This window comes from Eriocheir sinensis, chromosome 32, assembly GCF_024679095.1.
Source record: "Eriocheir sinensis breed Jianghai 21 chromosome 32, ASM2467909v1, whole genome shotgun sequence".
Lineage (NCBI taxonomy): Eukaryota > Metazoa > Arthropoda > Malacostraca > Decapoda > Varunidae > Eriocheir > Eriocheir sinensis.
The window spans coordinates 16,620,981-16,638,480 of record NC_066540.1 but is presented as its reverse complement, the minus strand read 5'-3'; the positions used below and the strand labels follow the sequence as shown (position 1 = coordinate 16,638,480).

General features: G+C 46.5%; 1 protein-coding gene and 3 long non-coding RNA genes across 6 annotated transcripts in view; all 4 read right to left on the bottom strand.

Moving 5' to 3' along the window:
• Positions 1 to 84: 84 nt before the first annotated feature.
• LOC127006296 (DENN domain-containing protein Crag-like) overlaps positions 85 to 17,500 on the bottom strand; it is a 43,974-nt gene continuing 26,558 nt past the window's right edge. For 2 of the 3 annotated variants that reach the window (XR_007759391.1, XR_007759392.1), the window contains 11 exons: positions 15,453 to 15,608; positions 13,331 to 13,497; positions 12,830 to 13,106; positions 11,120 to 11,418; positions 10,554 to 10,702; positions 10,116 to 10,262; positions 8,574 to 8,738; positions 7,825 to 7,919; positions 7,041 to 7,216; positions 5,118 to 5,873; positions 85 to 5,085 (listed from right to left, as the gene is read on the bottom strand). Coding sequence is in view for 1 of the 3 variants with exons in the window: in XM_050876010.1 (XP_050731967.1) it covers positions 5,734 to 5,873; positions 7,041 to 7,216; positions 7,825 to 7,919; positions 8,574 to 8,738; positions 10,116 to 10,262; positions 10,554 to 10,702; positions 11,120 to 11,418; positions 12,830 to 13,106; positions 13,331 to 13,497; positions 15,453 to 15,608 (1,771 nt within the window). In the remaining 2 variants the exon portion in view is untranslated. Of the gene's footprint in view, positions 5,874 to 7,040; positions 7,217 to 7,824; positions 7,920 to 8,573; positions 8,739 to 10,115; positions 10,263 to 10,553; positions 10,703 to 11,119; positions 11,419 to 12,829; positions 13,107 to 13,330; positions 13,498 to 15,452; positions 15,609 to 17,500 lie in introns of all 3 variants that reach the window. The other variant, XM_050876010.1, reaches the window with a different exon arrangement.
• Positions 9,390 to 10,039, bottom strand: LOC127006298 (uncharacterized). The gene is made up of 3 exons (XR_007759394.1): positions 9,879 to 10,039; positions 9,579 to 9,778; positions 9,390 to 9,478 (listed from the first exon to the last, which is right to left on the bottom strand). It is a non-coding gene; the product is annotated as an uncharacterized LOC127006298 (long non-coding RNA).
• Positions 12,220 to 12,724, bottom strand: LOC127006297 (uncharacterized). Its single transcript, XR_007759393.1, has 2 exons — positions 12,510 to 12,724; positions 12,220 to 12,410 (listed from the first exon to the last, which is right to left on the bottom strand). It is a non-coding gene; the product is annotated as an uncharacterized LOC127006297 (long non-coding RNA).
• The window catches only part of LOC127006299 (uncharacterized), a 1,711-nt gene continuing 473 nt past the window's right edge, over positions 16,263 to 17,500 (bottom strand). Inside the window, exons 1-3 of the long non-coding RNA XR_007759395.1 lie at positions 17,254 to 17,500; positions 17,072 to 17,162; positions 16,263 to 16,980 (exon numbers count right to left, since the gene is read on the bottom strand). The exon at positions 17,254 to 17,500 is cut by the window's right edge and continues 473 nt beyond it. This is a non-coding gene — a long non-coding RNA (uncharacterized LOC127006299). The remainder of the gene's footprint in view (positions 16,981 to 17,071; positions 17,163 to 17,253) is intronic.

Sequence of the window (17,500 nt, the reverse complement as noted above, 5' to 3'; positions counted from 1 at the left end):
TGTAGGATCTGCATAGTCTGAATATCAATGTAGAACTATATTTTTTTTTTATATATATAACAGGAAAGAGTAAAAACCACTGACTAACAGATGCAACGCCTTTATTCGTAATAGCTAATATATATAATAGTAATCACAATAATCATAATAAAAATAATAATAATAATAATAATAATAATAATAATAATAATAATAAAAACCATTAGTCACACACCTCCACAATTATTTACACAGCATAGAAAACGGGTTGAGCAGAAATTCCCTTTGAAAACACGCCAAATAATAATAATAATAATAATAATAATAATAATAATAATAATAATAATAATAATAATAATGAAAATAAGGCAAATCAGCGCAATCCACAGAACACAAACAGAAGATCAAATACCAATAACAACAACAATATCAATCATCATAATAACAATAATAATAATAATAATAATAATAATAATAATAATAATAATAATAATAATAATAATAATAATTGCACATTCATCATACGATCTTATAATCATGTCTTTGTAATCCCAGTTATTATTTTTATTATTATTATTATTATTATTATTATTATTATTATTACATACGAATTTGTAATATTTCCTCGTGTTCAAGACAAAAGAATTAATATCGAATTTTTCTTTGGTTCCTTACACCTAAAATCACAATAATAATAATAATAATAATAATAATAATAATAATAATAATAATAATAATAATAATAATAATAATAATGTGTTAATGTTTATGGCAAATCAGGAAGCTTTTTAACCCAATCATTCTCTCTCTCTCTCGTAGTAATAATAATAATAATAATAATAATAATAATAATAATAATATACTGCATTTAATAATTACTTTTTTTCTAATATAATAATTTTAATCCATATATAATTATTTATTCTGGTAATAATAATAATAATAATAATAATAATAATTTTGTGATAATTATATATATTTTAATTACATCTTTTTGGGTCCAAGTAATTGATTTAATCTGGAAAATTACTTAGTTATTGCACTCTCTCTCTCTCTCTCTCTCTCTCTCTCACTTTTTTTTTAACTTTATTTCCTTCCTTTCTGCTTTTCATATCTCTCTCTCTCTCTCTCTCTCTCTCTCTCTCTCTCTCTCTCTTAAAACTAGTGACTTGAACAATCCCGAAAATATAAAATAATCACAATAATAATAATAAAAATAATAATAATAATAATAATAATAATAATAATAATAATAATAATAATAATAATAATAATGATAATCTGTTTGTTTGTTTGTTTGTTTCGTGTTTGTGTGTGCGTTTGTGTGTTGGTCTGTCTGTCTATGTTTGTCTGTCTGCGCCTCGGTCCTATAATGTGGTTGCTATGTACACACGCACACACGCACACACACACACACACACACACACACACACAAAGGCATTTTTTTAACATTATGTACAAGGTCATTTTTTTCGTTCTTTTTCATATAATTTTTCTTTTCTCTTTTAATTTTTCTTTCTTTTAATTTGTGTTTTTTTCTTTGTTTTCTTTTCCTGTTTGTCTTTTCTTGTTATTTTCTTTCTATCTCTCATTTTTTTTTTTTCAACTTCATTTGTTTTCTTTATTTTCTTTCAACTTTTATTTCTTGTTTTCTTTCTTTTTTTTTACAGATTTTTTTCTTTATTTCTTTCTCCTTCCTTCTTTCTCTTCTTTTCCTTCATCTCTCTCTCTCTCTCTCTCTCTCTCTCTCTCTCTCTCTCCCTTCCTTCCTTCCTTCTTCACATCTTCAAACTAATTATTCTTTCTTCGTCTGTCTCTCTACCTTCCTTCCTTCCTTCCTTCACACACACACACACACGCACACACATATTTCCTCCTCCTCCTTCCTTCCTTCTTCCCTCCTTCCTTCCTTCTGTCATTACGATTCTCTTCCTCTTCAGACTATTTTTTCTTTCCTCTCTATCTCTCTCAATCTCCCCTCCTTCCTTCCTTCCTTCAAACACACATATTTTTCCTCCTCCTCCTCCTTCCTTCCTTCCCTTCCTTCTTTCATCATCATCCTCCTCCTCCTCCTCATCCTCAAACTAATTTTTCTTTCCTCTCTATCTCTCTCAATCTCCCTTCCTTCCTTCCTTCCTTCCTTCAAACACACACATAATTTCCTTCTTCATCTCCTTCTCCTTCCTTCCTTCCTTCCTTCCTTCGTTCTATAATCATTACCATCCTCCTCCTCTTCTTCCTTCACACTACGGCGGGACAAACTAACGCATTTATATATATAACGTTTTACGACACGAACAAAGGCTTTTACCCCACTCTCCCCCTTCGCTACGTAACCATCCCTTCCTCCTCCGCGCTTACGATATACATATTTACACCCAGCACTGCCCACCACAAGGTCAGCATGATGCGTATACGTAATCTAGCTAGTGGCGTTTCGTATCTCGACTCGTGTAAGCATGTCGAAGGCTCGGTGAGATACGTGAGTCTAGCGAGCGTCTTTTCCTCTCCGGACGCTCGTAAGGAAGTGTATGATGAAGGCTTTTCTGAGGGCGTAACGGTAGGCGACGACGTATGTGTGAGTCCGTGATTTTTTCCTCGGTGGTGTTGCTTTGTCGAATGTCCAGCGGTTACGAAGTTGAGGTTGCGTATACTCACTATCTTGTTGAAGTTACGACATCTTCTATTCGCATATTCATTGTTTTTTCCGAGGTTCGAATTTGATTTTGTTTCTCGTTCACTCTCCACGGCATTCCTGTCCTTGCGTTCATTCATCAACGCGATATCCCGTGACGTAAGAAGGACTAGGGAGCATACGTAATGTTTCCTCAACCAGCCCTCGTAAAGACCCCTCGAGCCTTGCGATTGACGACTTTGTATACGAACATTCATAAGAACTCATTGCGTAATTAGGGAGCATACGTAATATCTCCTCAACCAGCCTTTAAAATGACCCCTCGAGCCTTGCGATTGATGACTTTGTATACGAACATTCAAAAGAACTCATTGCGTAATTAGGGAGCATACATAATATCTCCTCAACCAGCCTTTAAAATGACCCCTCGAGCCTTGCGATTGACGACTTTGTATACGAACATACTCATTGCGTAATTAGGGAGCATACATAATATCTCCTCAACCAGCCTTTAAAATGACCCCTCAAGCCTTGCGATTGACGACTTTGTATACGAACATACTCATTGCGTAATTAGGGAGCATACATAATATCTCCTCAACCAGCCTTTAAAATGACCCCTCAAGCCTTGCATTTGACGACTTTGTATACGAACATTCAAAAGAACTCATTGCGTAATTTCTCTGGTATAAGCTAAAGCGGTAAGCTCCTCGTAGCGACCCCTCTGTCAGCATTCGCCTTCGACTGTCTTTTATGAACGTATGAAAGAACTCGTTACGTAATACCTCCTGACGTAAGCAATATTCATAACGACATTTAGTTTCCAGTCTTGCGTATGTGAGATTTCCACGTACACCTATCGATATATACATACGTAAGAACCTGTCTGTCGTCTGTCATGTCGTAAGCTCAAGCTATGCAAGTACGTACGCAGCCGATAGCCGTAATTACGCACCCCCCCCGGAGACGCCCTTCTATAAACACACACATACGAGCATCTTGTATACGTAGCTTCTACATCACCTACGGCATCTTAAACCTAGCTACGTAATCTGTCTCACACTCCCGCTGAGGTAAGCGACGACGCGATGGCACTTGAAGCTGCAAACGAGAAAAGAATCACCTCCGTACGTAAGTTTCCGCCTTCCTTCGTGCGTGTATTTACAGCTCCCCCGTGTGCGACCTTACGTAACTATATATTCCTCTCTTCGGAACATGGACGAAAGCTACCCCCTCGAGGCGCACTGTTTCCTGATGCTGTTGGCGGATGCGGCGGATGAACGGTTTATCTACGGTCGAGAAAAGCACTTCCTTGTCTCGTTATGAAAAACAGAACCATTTTTTTCTTTCTTATTTCTTCTCTCTCTCTCTTTTTTCCTCCTTTCCTTCTCTCTACACAATAAAACAGGACCATATTTTTATTTTTCTTCTTTCTTCTCTCTCTTTTCCCTCCTTTCCTTCTCTCTACACAATAAAACAGGACTATTTTTCATTATTTTTCTTATAAACCACCTCAGACATCTTCTTCTTCTTCTTCTTCTTCTTCTTCTTCTTCTTCTTCTTCTTCTTCTTCATCCTAGACTAGCCTGAATCACTTTTCCTTCTCCTCCTTCTTCTCCTTGGCTTCCTCTTCCCTTCTACATCTCTCTCTCTCTCTCTCTCTCTCTCTCTCTCTCCTTCATCCAAGACTAACCTAATGATTCCTTCTTCTTCTTCTTCTTCTTCTTTGCTGCCTCTCTCTCTCTCTCTCTCTCTCTCTCTCTCTCTCTCTCTCTCTCTCTCTAACCATCACTAGCAGCCCTGTATCACCACCACCATCACCACACATAACATACCATAACACCTCATCACCATTTCATCACCACCATTAGAAAACACAGTAAAGACACTCTCAAGTCATCACCACAAGTCATCACCAAATTAAGTTGTCATATCACCACATTGTCACCATTATGCAGATTTCACACACACCGTTTCATCACCACATTCATCACCATCCGAACAGTCAACACCCATCATCACAACCCCAGAATCCAGCTTAATATCATCACCATCATCACCATTTTTCAACACCACTTATGTCATCACCAATTCTTCATCCGTCAGGCTTCATCACCACTTTTCATCACCACTACAAACTTTCATTACCACCAGTCATCACCATTGTCATTACCTTCACCACCACCATCACCATCACCACCAAAGTACGAATCGTGTCATCACCAAAAAATTCAATGATCCCAAACCAATAATTTCATCACCACTTGAGTTTCATCACCACTAGAGTTTCATCACCACTACTAATTTTATCACCACCACCACCACCACCACCACCACCACCACCAAAAAACTATCAAAATTGTATCATCACACCTTGGAAAAAAAATATATCATCACCACTAAAACTCATCACTACATCACCAATTAGCTTCATTACCATTACATTCATCACCACCCCCAGTCATCACCACCTCCAGTCATCACCACCCCCAGTCATCACCACCTCCAGTCACTCATCACCAAAATCACCACAACTAGAACACTCCTAAGCCAACAACTTCACTATTTCATCACTAATCAACTTCATCACCACCACTCATTAGGCGATTCAACACCACTATCAACTCCACCACCACCACCAAAAACATCAATCAATAATGTCATCACCACTACCAGTCATCACCACTACAGCAGTTCATCACCATCACCACCACCACCAAAAAAAAAACTACCAAATCATTTCAACATCACTCAACTTCATCGCCCCTTAATTTCATCATCATCACTTCAAACATCACTTAATTCCACCATTACCACACATCATGACCACCAGTTAACCTCATCACCAGTTCTCTAACATCACCACCAGCAGAACACACATCATCACTGCTAACTCCATCACCACCAAAGCAGAGTCATCACCACCGGAGGACCAGAGTCACCACCACCACTTAATTTCAACATCACCACTTCTAACATCACCAAGCCACTAACATCATCACCACCATTTCTAAGATCACCACTTAACTTCACGCCAGGGCAGCAAACTCGTCATCACCACCACTTCTAACATCACCACTTCACTTAACTTCATCACCAGCGCACCACCAGCGTCATCATCACACGAGGCTGAGCTGGCTGAAATAACGCCTGCAGAAGACCACAGCGATGGGCGGGGGGACGTCACAGCGACCCAAGAACTTGCTGTGCGTTCTCTCACATATCTCGTAAGCCCGCCGATACTCGCGGTCGAAGGAGGCTGTGAGGGGGCGAGAGAGATGGATGGGGGTGAGACGGGGTGGTGGAGAGGGGTTTAACGGGGTGGCGAGGGTGGGGTGTGAAGGAAGGAGGCGGGAGATGAGTATGGGAGAGGCGTTACGGAAAGGAGAGGAAGAATTACATATATGAAAATGTATTGGAAGAAGAAGTATATGAGGAGGTAGAAGGGGAAAGAGTGCATAGGGGTGAGGGTAGAGTGTATAAGGGTGTGTAAGGGGTGTGTATGGGGTGAAGGAAAGGGGTGATGAGGAAGAAGTAGAAGAGGAAGGAAAGGAAAAAAAAATATGGAAAGTCTGTACTCAAGTTGAAAGGAGGCTCTGTGGGAGGGTGATGGGGTGAGCTGGGGGGGGAGGGGTGAATATATATAAAGATGGGGTGAGATGGGGTGTGTAGGAGGTGAGGGAAAGAACAATAAGGAAGAAAATGGAGAAGGAAAAATGAAAAAAAAAATATGAAGAATTTGAGGAATGGAAGGACTGTATAGGGGTGATTATAGGGTGAGTTTAGGGTGTGTGTAAGGGTGTGTCAGGGGAGGGGTGTGAATGGAAGGGTGTGAGGAGAAGTAGGAGAGGGAGAATGATTTGAACACACACACACACACACACACACACACACACACACACACACATCACATAACCTAACCCACACATCATCACCATAAGGCATCACCACAAGTCATCACCATTTCATCAACACCAAAGCAGTCTAATCCTATCACCACATCCTCAGAAACAATCCTAACCCCTCATCACCACCACCACTACTTTTCATCACCACATCGCCCCAGAAACGATCCTAAGCCATCATCATCACCACTCATCACCATTTCATCACCAGACCCACACCCCGAAACGATCCTAAACAATCATCACCACCATCATCACTACCATTTTCATCACCAGTTCATCACCACAGCTCCAGAAACTACCCAAGACTAACTTATCATCACCCCCATCACCACCACCACTGCTTTTCATCACCATTTCATCACCACTTCAACTTAACATCATCACCACCACAACCATCACCACGCCTCCCAAAACTATCCTAAACTGACTTGACATCATCACCACCACCACCACCAGTTATGCTTTTCATCACCAGTCATCACCACTACTCTTCATCACCACTTTTCATCACTACTCACTCAGGTTCAGCTGGGCGGGGGGGATGCAGGCCGCGGCGAGGAAGAGCAGGTCACGGTAGGCCGGGAAACGCGCCTTCCTCTGGGCTGCAGGACGCTTCTTGACCTCACCGACCAGGACGCGGAGGGCAGAGGTCAGGTCATCGAGGTGGATAGCCGTGACCACCTGCTGGATCACACTGGGGGAGGAGAGGAGGAAGTGGAGGTTAGGTGGAGGTGGAAGAGAAGGTGGAAGGTAAGGGGGATAAAAATGTTATGTGGAAGGATGGAGGAAGGAGAGGTGGTTAGGTGGAGGTGGAAGATGGTGGAAGGAGGAGGTGGAGGAGGAAGTTAGGTAAGGAGGAGGAGGAGGAGGAGGAGGTTAGGTTAGGTTAGGCAGAGGGAGAAGAGGGGAAGAGAAGAGGTGGAGAAGAGAGGAGGAGGAGGAGGAGGAGGAGAGAGAAAGGAGGAGGAGGAGAGAGATAGAGAGGTGGAGAGAAAGACTGGAGAGAAAGAAAGAAAGAGAGAGAAATACATAAGACTGGAGAGAGAAAAAGGAAGAGAAAGACAGAGAGAAAGACAGGAGAATGAGAGAGAAAGAGAGAGAGGAAGAGAGAAGGATGGAGGAAAGGGAGGGGAGGGGGGGAGGAAGGGAGGAAAGAGGAAGGGAGGGAGAAGAGGTTAAGGAAGGAAGGAAGGAAAAACACAGACAGACAGACAAACAGACACATGTAAGCATAGACATAGGGCGTGTGTGTGTGCGTATTCCCGTGTGCGCGTAAAATCCATGTACGCACAAAATACTCACTCCCTTGGTATTTTCATCCTTTCCTGCACCAAGGCGTTCACGAGGGCTGAGGTCATGTGCGTCTGCTGCCACTGGACGTACATAGGCTGGCCGAGCTGTGTGCGTATGGGTGAGAGAGAGAGAGAGAGAGAGAGAGAGAGAGAGAGAGAGAGAGAGAGAGAGAGAGAGAGAGAGAGAAGAATTAATATGGGTAACTTTTTGTTTTGTTTTTATATAATCATTTTTTTCCTTTCCTTTCCTCCTTCCTTCCTTCCTTCCTTCCTTTCCTTCCTTCCTTCCTTCCTTTCCTTCTTCCCCAGCTGATTTCTTCCTTCCTTCCTTCCTTCCTTCCTTCCTTCCCTTCTTCTTCTCCTTCCTTCCTTTTTTCTATCCCTCCTTCCCTCCCTCCTCTTCTTTCCTTCCTTCCTTCCTTCCCTTCTTCTTCTTCTCCTTCCTTCCTTTTTTCTATCCCTCCTTCTTTCCTTCCTTCCTCTGTCTGTCCATTCCAATCCCTTTTCCTTTCCCTCCCTTTCTTTCCTTCCTTCCTTCCTCTCTCCCTTCCACCCCTCTCCTCTTCATCCACCTCCTCCTCCCTTCTTTCTCCATCTGGGCAATCTCTCTTCCATCCCTTCCCTTCATCCTCCATCCCCTTTCCTCTTCATCCATCTCTTCCTTCCTTCCTTTCTCCATCTGGGCAATCTCTCTTCCATCCCTTCCCTTCATCCTCCACCCACTCCACCCTTCATCCACCCATCCACCCCATCACCCACCTCCTCATGGTACTTGGTGTTGTCCCAAAGGCAACGGATGTACACATTCTGCCAGTCCGCTGTCCGCCAAGAGGGGTGTGGAGGCGCTCCCCTCAACACACACGCTGACCCTAGGCACAGTCCAGGCAGATGGCTCGGCACTCGTAGTCGGCTGAAGTACCATAGCTGTTGAGGAGGGGGAGGTTAGGTGGGGTTAGGTGGGGTAAGGTTGGGTTACAAAGGGTTTTAGGGGAGGTTAGGTGGGGTTAGGTGGGGTAAGGTTGGGTTAGAAAGGGTTTAGGTTGAGGAGGGGGGAGGGTAGGGGTGAGGTTAGGTGAAGTTAGTGAGGTTACGTTAAGTTAGGTAAGGTAAGGTTGGGTTACAAAGGGTTTTAGGGGAGGTTAGGTGGGGTTATGTGATTCAAGAGGTGAGGTTTGAATGGAGTTTTAAGTAAGGTTAGGTAAGGTAAGATGAGGGAAGGCAAGGTAAGGTTAGGTTAGGTTAAGTTAGGTTAGGGAAGGTTAGGTTAGGTTAGGATTAGATTAGGTTAGGTTAAGTTAGGTTAGGTTAGGTTAGGGTTAGGTAAGGTTAGGTGGGGTTTGGAGTTTTAAGTGAGGTTAAGTAAGATGGGAGTGTATGTTACCAGGCTACCAGTGAAGGCAAAATCCAGCACACCAATACCACATGGGAAACACTCCACTATCCACCACAGAGGCAGAGAAAGACCTGGGAGTGTATGTTACCAGGCTACCAGTGAAGGCAAAATCCAGCATACCAATACCACATGGGAAACACTCCACTATCCACCACAGAGGCAGAGAAAGACCTGGGAGTGTATGTTACCAGGCTACCAGTGAAGGCCAAATCCAGCACACCAATACCACATGGGAAACACTCCACTATCCACCACAGAGGCAGAGAAAGACCTGGGAGTGTATGTTACCAGGCTACCAGTGAAGGCCTAATCCAGCACACCAATACCACATGGGAAACACTCCACTATCCTCCACAGAGGCAGAGAAAGACCTGGGAGTGTATGTTACCAGGCTACCAGTGAAGGCCAAATCCAGCACACCAATACCACATGGGAAACACTCCACTATCCACCACAGAGGCAGAGAAAGACCTGGGAGTGTATGTTACCAGGCTACCAGTGAAGGCCAAATCCAGCACACCAATACCACATGGGAAACACTCCACTATCCACCACAGAGGCAGAGAAAGACCTGGAAGTGTGTGTTACCAGGCTACCAGTGAAGGCCAAATCCAGCATACGAATACCACATGAGAAACACTCCACTATCCACCACAGAGGCAGAGAAAGACCTGGGAGTGTATGTTACCAGGCTACCAGTGAAGGCCAAATCCAGCACACCAATACCACATGGGAAACACTCCACTATCCACCACAGAGGCAGAGAAAGACCTGGGAGTGTATGTTACCAGGCTACCAGTGAAGGCCAAATCCGTGACAATCGCAGCGAATGGGTTAAAACTCCACTACCATTCTGACAAACCCCCTTCAACCTCGCCCCCCAATGCCCCCCTCACCCCCACACTCACCAGGTTCCAGTACAGTATAGGGTGATGGTCAGTGAAGGCAGGCTGGGTGAGGCAGGCATCTCCCTCATGGCTAAGCACCGTCTCGAGCTCCTTCCTCAGCACCAGGGGGCTCAGGTACGGCACGGTAATGGGCTCCCCGCGCACACCCTGGGGTAGAGAGGAGGAAGGGGAGGGTGACGATAGGGTGGTGACAGGGTGAGGTTAAGGATGTGGAAGCAGAATTGAAGGAAAGGGAGAGAGAGAGAGAGAGAGAGAGAGAGAGAGAGAGAGAGAGAGAGAGAGAGAGAGAGAGAGAGAGAGAGAGAGAGAGAGAGAGAGAGAGAGAGAGAGAGAGAGAGAGAGAGAGAGAGAGAAACACACACACACACTAACTAACTATCTATCTATCTATCTAACTAACACACACACACACACACACACACAAACGAACACACTCACCTTCCGCTGCAGCTCGACCGTCACCTTGTCCTGGAGGTCGGTGAGGGGGGGGTCGCTGGGGGGGGCAGGGTCACTGGAGGCCTGGGTCAGGGGGTCATCGCCAGGGGTCACGGGGTCACTGTGGGGGGTGACTATGCCCTCGCCTGAACCTGGGGAGGAGGAGGAGGAGGAGGAGGAGGAGGGAGGAGGAGGAGGAAGGATGGAAGGAAGGAAGAAAGGAAGGAAGGAAGGGAAAGAGGGAGAAAGGAAGGAAGGAAGGAAGGAAGGGAGGGAGGGAGGGAGGGAGGAAGGAAGGAAGGAAGGAAGGAAGGAAGGAAGGAAGGAAGGAAGGAAGGAAGGGAAAGAGGGAGAAAGGAAAGGAAAGGAAGGAAAGAAGGAAAAGAAAATAAGATAAAAAAAAAATAATAAATCTTACCTAACTAAACATTATCATTATTATTATTATTATTATTATTATTATTATTATTAACATTATTTCAAACCCCTTCTCCTCCTCCTCCTCCTCCTCCTCTTCCTAATCCTCTTTCCTCCTCCTCCTCCACACTACCACACACTACCAAACTTACAAGAACCAGTAGCAGCAGTAGCAGTAGAAGTAGTAGTAGTAGTAGTAGAAGTAGCAGGTATCGTAATAGTAGTAGTAGTAGTAGTAGAAGTAGCCGCAGTAACATCATTGGTAGTCGTGGCAGTGGTAGTCGCAGGAGTAGTAGTAGTAGTAGTAGTAGTAGTAGTAGTACCCGCATCCACCGCAGTAGTCGCAGTAGTGGTGGTGGTGGTGGTGGTGTGGTCAGGCCGTGGGTGGTGCAGGCAGTTGTATATGGTGATTGTTAGGAGCGGGACAGTCGCCTTGTCGCAGAACGCACACCTTCGGAAAGTTTGAAAGTTTTGTTTAGTCGGCGCAACATCTGTGGTCATATGCCGGAGAGAGACAGAAGGGGAAGGAATTATAGAAGGGAACAGACCCCAGGAGACGGGACACAACCCCCGATTAATACCTGGTGACCATTCACTGCTGGGTGGACAGGGGCGTAGGGTATCGGTAAAGCCGCCCAGATTTTTCCACTCCACCTGGGAATCGAACCCGGGCTCTCTCAGTTGTGAGCCGAGTGTGCTAACCACTGCACCACGAAGCCCCCCACCTTCGGAAAGTTAAAGTGGTGGTGATGGTGGTGAGTGGTGGTGGTGGTGATGAGTGGTGATCAGACACATCCATACTACCAGTAACCTACCCTACCCCTAATCGTACCTAATCTCACCTAACCTCGCTTGACCCCACTTGTCTTAACTAGCCTCACAGAAACTCACCTAACCCTACCTAATCCAACATACCTTTGCCTAACCTTTCTACCCTCCACTAAACCCTCATGACCTAACCTAACCAAAACCCTAACTATTAGTGTATTTAGGCCTGGGTATTGGGGAATATAGTCCGTAATATTTTATGAACAGCCCTGGATCTCAAATAGCTTTATCTCTTTAACCCCTTGACTGTGGATTTCCTACAGTCAGACATCACCAAGCTACAGGAATGGAACAAAAAGTGGCTGCTACAATTCAGTGAAGAAAATGTAAAGTCCTGCACCATGGGAGGGGATATCCAGCACACCAATACCACATGGGAAACACTCCACTATCCACCACAGAGGCAGAGAAAGACCTGGGAGTGTATGTTACCAGGCTACCAGTGAAGGCCAAATCCAGCACACCAATACCACATGGGAAACACTCCACTATCCACCACAGAGGCAGAGAAAGACCTGGGAGTGTATGTTACCAGGCTACCAGTGAAGGCCAAATCCAGCATACCAATACCACATGGGAAACACTCCACTATCCACCACAGAGGCAGAGAAAGACCTGGGAGTGTATGTTACCAGGCTACCAGTGAAGGCCTAAACAGAAAACCAATCACACATGGGAAACACTCCACTATCCACCACAGAGGCAGAGAAAGACCTGGGAGTGTATGTTACCAGGCTACCAGTGAAGGCCAAATCCAGCACACCAATACCACATGGGAAACACTCCACTATCCACCACAGAGGCAGAGAAAGACCTGGGAGTGTATGTTACCAGGCTACCAGTGAAGGCCAAATCCGTGCCAATCACAGCGGACGAGTTGACCTGACCAAAACTAACCAAATACACCCTTATCCTTACCTAACTTCACCTAACCTGCTGTAACCTCACCTAACCTAACACACCCCTCTCCCCTCTAAACCTGCCCCAACCTCACCACACACCCCACCCTCCTCAACCTCCCCCATGACACTCACTTCGTATTGAGGTTGGAGTCATCTGGCCGCCACCCCGCCATGATCTCCTCGTCGTAGAGAAGGGCGGCGCAATTGTGGCAGCGCGTACAGGACGTGAGCCAGACCCCCAGGCAGAAGGGCCCCGTCGCGTCCCAGCCCAGGGGGGGGAACAGGTCCTGCTGCTGGGGGGCCGTGCTCTCGCTGGGGCCGCTGCCGCTGGGGTTGTGTTGGGAGCCGCCCCCGCCGACGCCAGTGAAGCCGAAGCCGCCGTAACTGTAACTCTCACTGCCGCCAAAACCTGAGGTGGAAAAGTTGATTAGAAGAGAGGAAGAAAGGGAGAGAAGAGGGGAGGAAGGGAGGGAGGGAGAGGGGAGATGGGAGTGGAGCTCAATTTCTCTCACATCCCCCTCACACCCCACTCAATCCCCCTCATACCCTGCTCAAATCCCCCTCTCACCCCATTCACCCCCCACTTAAACTCCCCCTCACATCCCACTCATATCCCTCTCACCCCCCACTCACCGGCAAAGAGCAGGGGTGTGGGGTCATCAAAGGAATGCCCCGTGACATCGCTGGACTCTCGCCGGCTCCAAAAACCATCAACCAGGCTGTCATCATCGCCATCACCACCACCGCCGCCGCCCCCGCCAACACCCCCGCCACCGCCGTCCCACATGCCACTCCGTCCTCTGTGGTGGTGGTGGTGGTGGAGGTGGTGGAGGAGAGAGAAAATAGATTAGTAATGATGATGATAATAATAATAATAATAATAATGAGGTTCAGAATCGTCTTCCACCTTCACGAGTCCACTTTCCTAATGTTCTCCACCTGGTCCACCAATGTTCTCCACTCTAGTCCTCTGTCTGGTTTTAGTGTGCTCCATCCCGCCCCAGGTAAAGGTTCTAATTCCACCTCTCCACCTGGTCCTCTGTCTGTCTGGTGTTAGTGGACAAAAGTTCTAATTCCACCTCTCCACCTGGTTCTCTGTCTGTCTGGTGTTAGTGTACTCCATCCCACCCCAGCAAAGGTTCTAATTCCACCTCTCCATCTGGTCCTCTGTCTGGTGTTAGTGTACTCCATCCCATCCCGGCAAAGGTTCTAATTCCACCTCTCCATCATCCCAGCAAAGGTTCTAATTCCACCTCTCCACCTGGTCCTCTGTCTGGTGTTAGTGTGCTCCATCCCACCCCAGCAAAGGTTCTAATTCCACCTCTCCACCTGGTCCTCTGTCTGTCCTGACCTCTACAACTCCTGGCCTGCCACTCTGTCACTCTGCCTGTCTATCAATCAGGGTTAAGTTATTCCCTGTCTGTTTTGAGTCATGTCCGAACACTCTTTCTTAAATACTTCTTCTAGGCAAACCAGGAACAGTTTTGGAGATAGTGTCAGCTTGCCTAATGCCTTGCTGGACTATAATGTGCTTGCTTTCTTGTGGAGTTCAATGTTTCTCCATATATTCTAATGCTTCTACGCAAGGTTCATCCACGCCCCGCCTCCTGAAACACTGCAGGAAAGTTGGAAAGTCTGATTTAGTCGGCGCAACATCTGTGGCCATGTGCCGGAGAGAGACAGAAGGGGAAGGAATTATAGAAGGCAACAGATCCCAGGAGACGGGACACAACCCCCAATTAATACCTGGTACCCATTCACTACTAGGTGGACAGGGGCGTAGGGTATCGGAAAAGCCGCCCAAATTTTTCCACTCTGCCTGAGAATCGAACCCGGGCTCTCTCAGTTGTGAGCCGAGTGTGCTAACCACTGCACCACGAAGCCCCCTCAAACACTGTGGGATGGATGATGTTCTAAGCGAGTCAAAAGCTTCCTCTAATCTATTGGAAGCCATGCAGAGCGGTTTACTAAACTCGGTTGATGATTTTTCCGGCTACTTGGTTGACGACGTGGTTGAGGTTAGTGGGGTTGAGTGAGTGAGTGTCTACCGGCAACCCAGCTTGTTCTTGTGGCTGGTTGAGACTATTGTATGGTTGTTTGTTATGGTTGTAGAGAATGAAAAGTTGGTGGGTTGCGGAGAGGGAAGATTATTTGGTTGAGTTTCTGAATACGTATATACATCGAAAGCCAGCTAAATCTCTCTCTCTCTCTCTCTCTCTCTCTCTAGGATTAGTTGCGCAAATCACGAACTAGCTACCTAATGTCTATTCTAACACACACACACACACGCACACACACACACACACACACGGTTTACCCAAAATACGTGTCAAAGAAGCTGGTTGACGGAAGGCTCATACTCAGGCTGCAAAACATGGGATTGTCAACCTTATGAACGAACACACACACACACACACACACACACACACACACTTCATTTTTCTTCCAAATCATTTCCCTCTTCCTCCTCCTCCTCCTCCTCCTCTTCTCCCATCCTATTCTCTCTCTCTCTCTCTCTCTCTCTCTCTCTCTCTCTCTCTCTCTCTCTCTCTCTCTCTCTCTCTCTCTCTCTCTCTCTCTCTCTCTCTCTCCCCTTCTCTCCATTCATCATTTTCTCTCTTTTTTTTCCTTTTCCCTCTCCTCTATAACTCTACATCTTCCAATTCTTCTCCTCCTCCTCCTCCTCCTCTCTCTCTCCCTCACCCTCCTAACACTACCACCACTATCCCCCCTCCCCTCCCCCCCCAGTGCTCACCCATGGGCGGCTGTGGCGGCTCGAGTGGGTGTGTTGGTGGCGGTGATGGCGTCACGGATCTCGTTGCACTTTTTGGAGAATATTGTAACGGCGGATTTGACGCTGCTCAGCCCACCGGAGAGAAGCTCGTTCTTCCGGTAGTTGAAGTTCCCGGGGCTGTGGGGGGTGGGGGGGTGGGGGAGGGGGTGGGGGAGGAAGGTAAGGTGAGGTAAGGTTAGGTTAGGTTAGGTTAGGTTAGGTTAGGTTAGGTTAGGTTAGGTAAGGTAAGGTTAGGTTAGGTTAGGTTAGGTTAGGTTAGGTTAGGTAAGGTAAGGTAAGGAGGTTTAGAGGAGGAGGAGGAGGAGGAGGAGGAGGTGGTGATGAGATGGTGGAGGAGGAAGAGGAAAAGAAGAAAAGGAAGGAATGGAGTGATGAGGAGGAAGAGTAGATAAGGAGGAGGAGGAGGAGGAAGAGGAGGAGGAGGAGGGGAAGAACAGATGAAAGAAAAGGAAAGGACAGAGAAAGGAAGAGGAAGAAGAGGAGGAGGAGGAAGAGGAGGAGGAGGAGGAAAAGAAGAAGAAATATATTAATCTAACATATATAAAAATCTTTCCGTGTGTGTGTGTGTGTGTGTGTGTGTGTGTGTGTATAATCATCCATATGTGTGCGTATTCATTCCATCACACAAACACACACACACACACACACACACACACAGACATACATATGCATACAAACACAGGCTCATAATTCTGGCAGCCTTTTGAGGGGTGGAGGGGGCTAGAGGGGCATCACAGGTTCATGAGGTGGGGAGGAGAGAGGGGAGGGAGGGCGCCGAGCAAAGCAAGCATGGAGGAAATTTTAGGGGGAACTAAGCGATTTTTTAAGGCGATTTTTGAAGCTGATACAGAAAGCCCCCCACCTAGCGCCCCCCCAAATACAGTAGATTAGCCCCCCCCTAGCACCCCCCCCTCAGATATTACAGCCCTTAGACAGACAGACAGACAGACAGGCAGACACGTAACTAATTCTATAACAAGGCTTTACGGAACTACACAAACCCAATGTACATCTCATGGTAATAATAATGATAATAATAACAAGTCACTTACCTGTATAGTCTGTGTGTGTGTGTGGCTCTCGTTAACACCTGGCGGCCTTAATTAACTAGTTCCCCACACCTGTTCTTGCTGTTAACTTATACATAGGCCTACCTGATGCGACAAGTGGCTGTAATTGAGCCTAGTCACAGTGTCGTCTTATGGACTGAATGGGTGTGATGCTGGCTCCTAATATCACTGGTCGAGATTCTATTCCTGTCCTGTAGCTACTTAGGTGAACTGTTTGTTATGTCTTGATGAACGGAGCTATCTCACAGATCGCTAGCCCCTCAGACCCACCCCACAGCCCCTATCCACTCCGACACAAGCTGTTTCCTAGCCCAAACAAGCCCTGGACCTTCTCTCAAGACCACCAGCCCCTCAGACCCACCCCACAGCCCCTATCCACTCCGACACACGCTGTTTCCTAGCCCTAACAAGCCCTGGACCTTCTCTCAAGACCACCAGCCCCTCAGACCCACCCCACAGCCCCTATCCACTCCCACACACGCTGTTTCCTAGCCCAAACAAGCCCTGGACCTCCTCTCAAGACCACCAGCCCCTCAGACCCACCCCACAGCCCCTATCCACTCCCACACAAGCTGTTTCCTAGCCCTAACAAGCCCTGGACCTTCTCTCAAGACCACCAGCCCCTCAGACCCACCCCACAGCCCCTATCCACTCCCACACAAGCTGTTTCCTAGCCCTAACAAGCCCTAGACCTCCTCTCAAGACCACTAGCCCCTCAGACTCATATCACTGTTTCCTCTAAGCCCCGCAGAACAGCCCCCACCCACTCCCATACACTGTTGCCTAGCCCTAACAATCCCTGGTCTATCCCTGGTCTTGATGAATAGAACCTTCTCTCAGACCACCAGCCCCTCAGACTCACATCACTGTTTCCTCTAAGCCCCGCAGAACAGCCCCCACCCACTCCCATGCACTGTTGCCTATCCTTAATGATGCCTG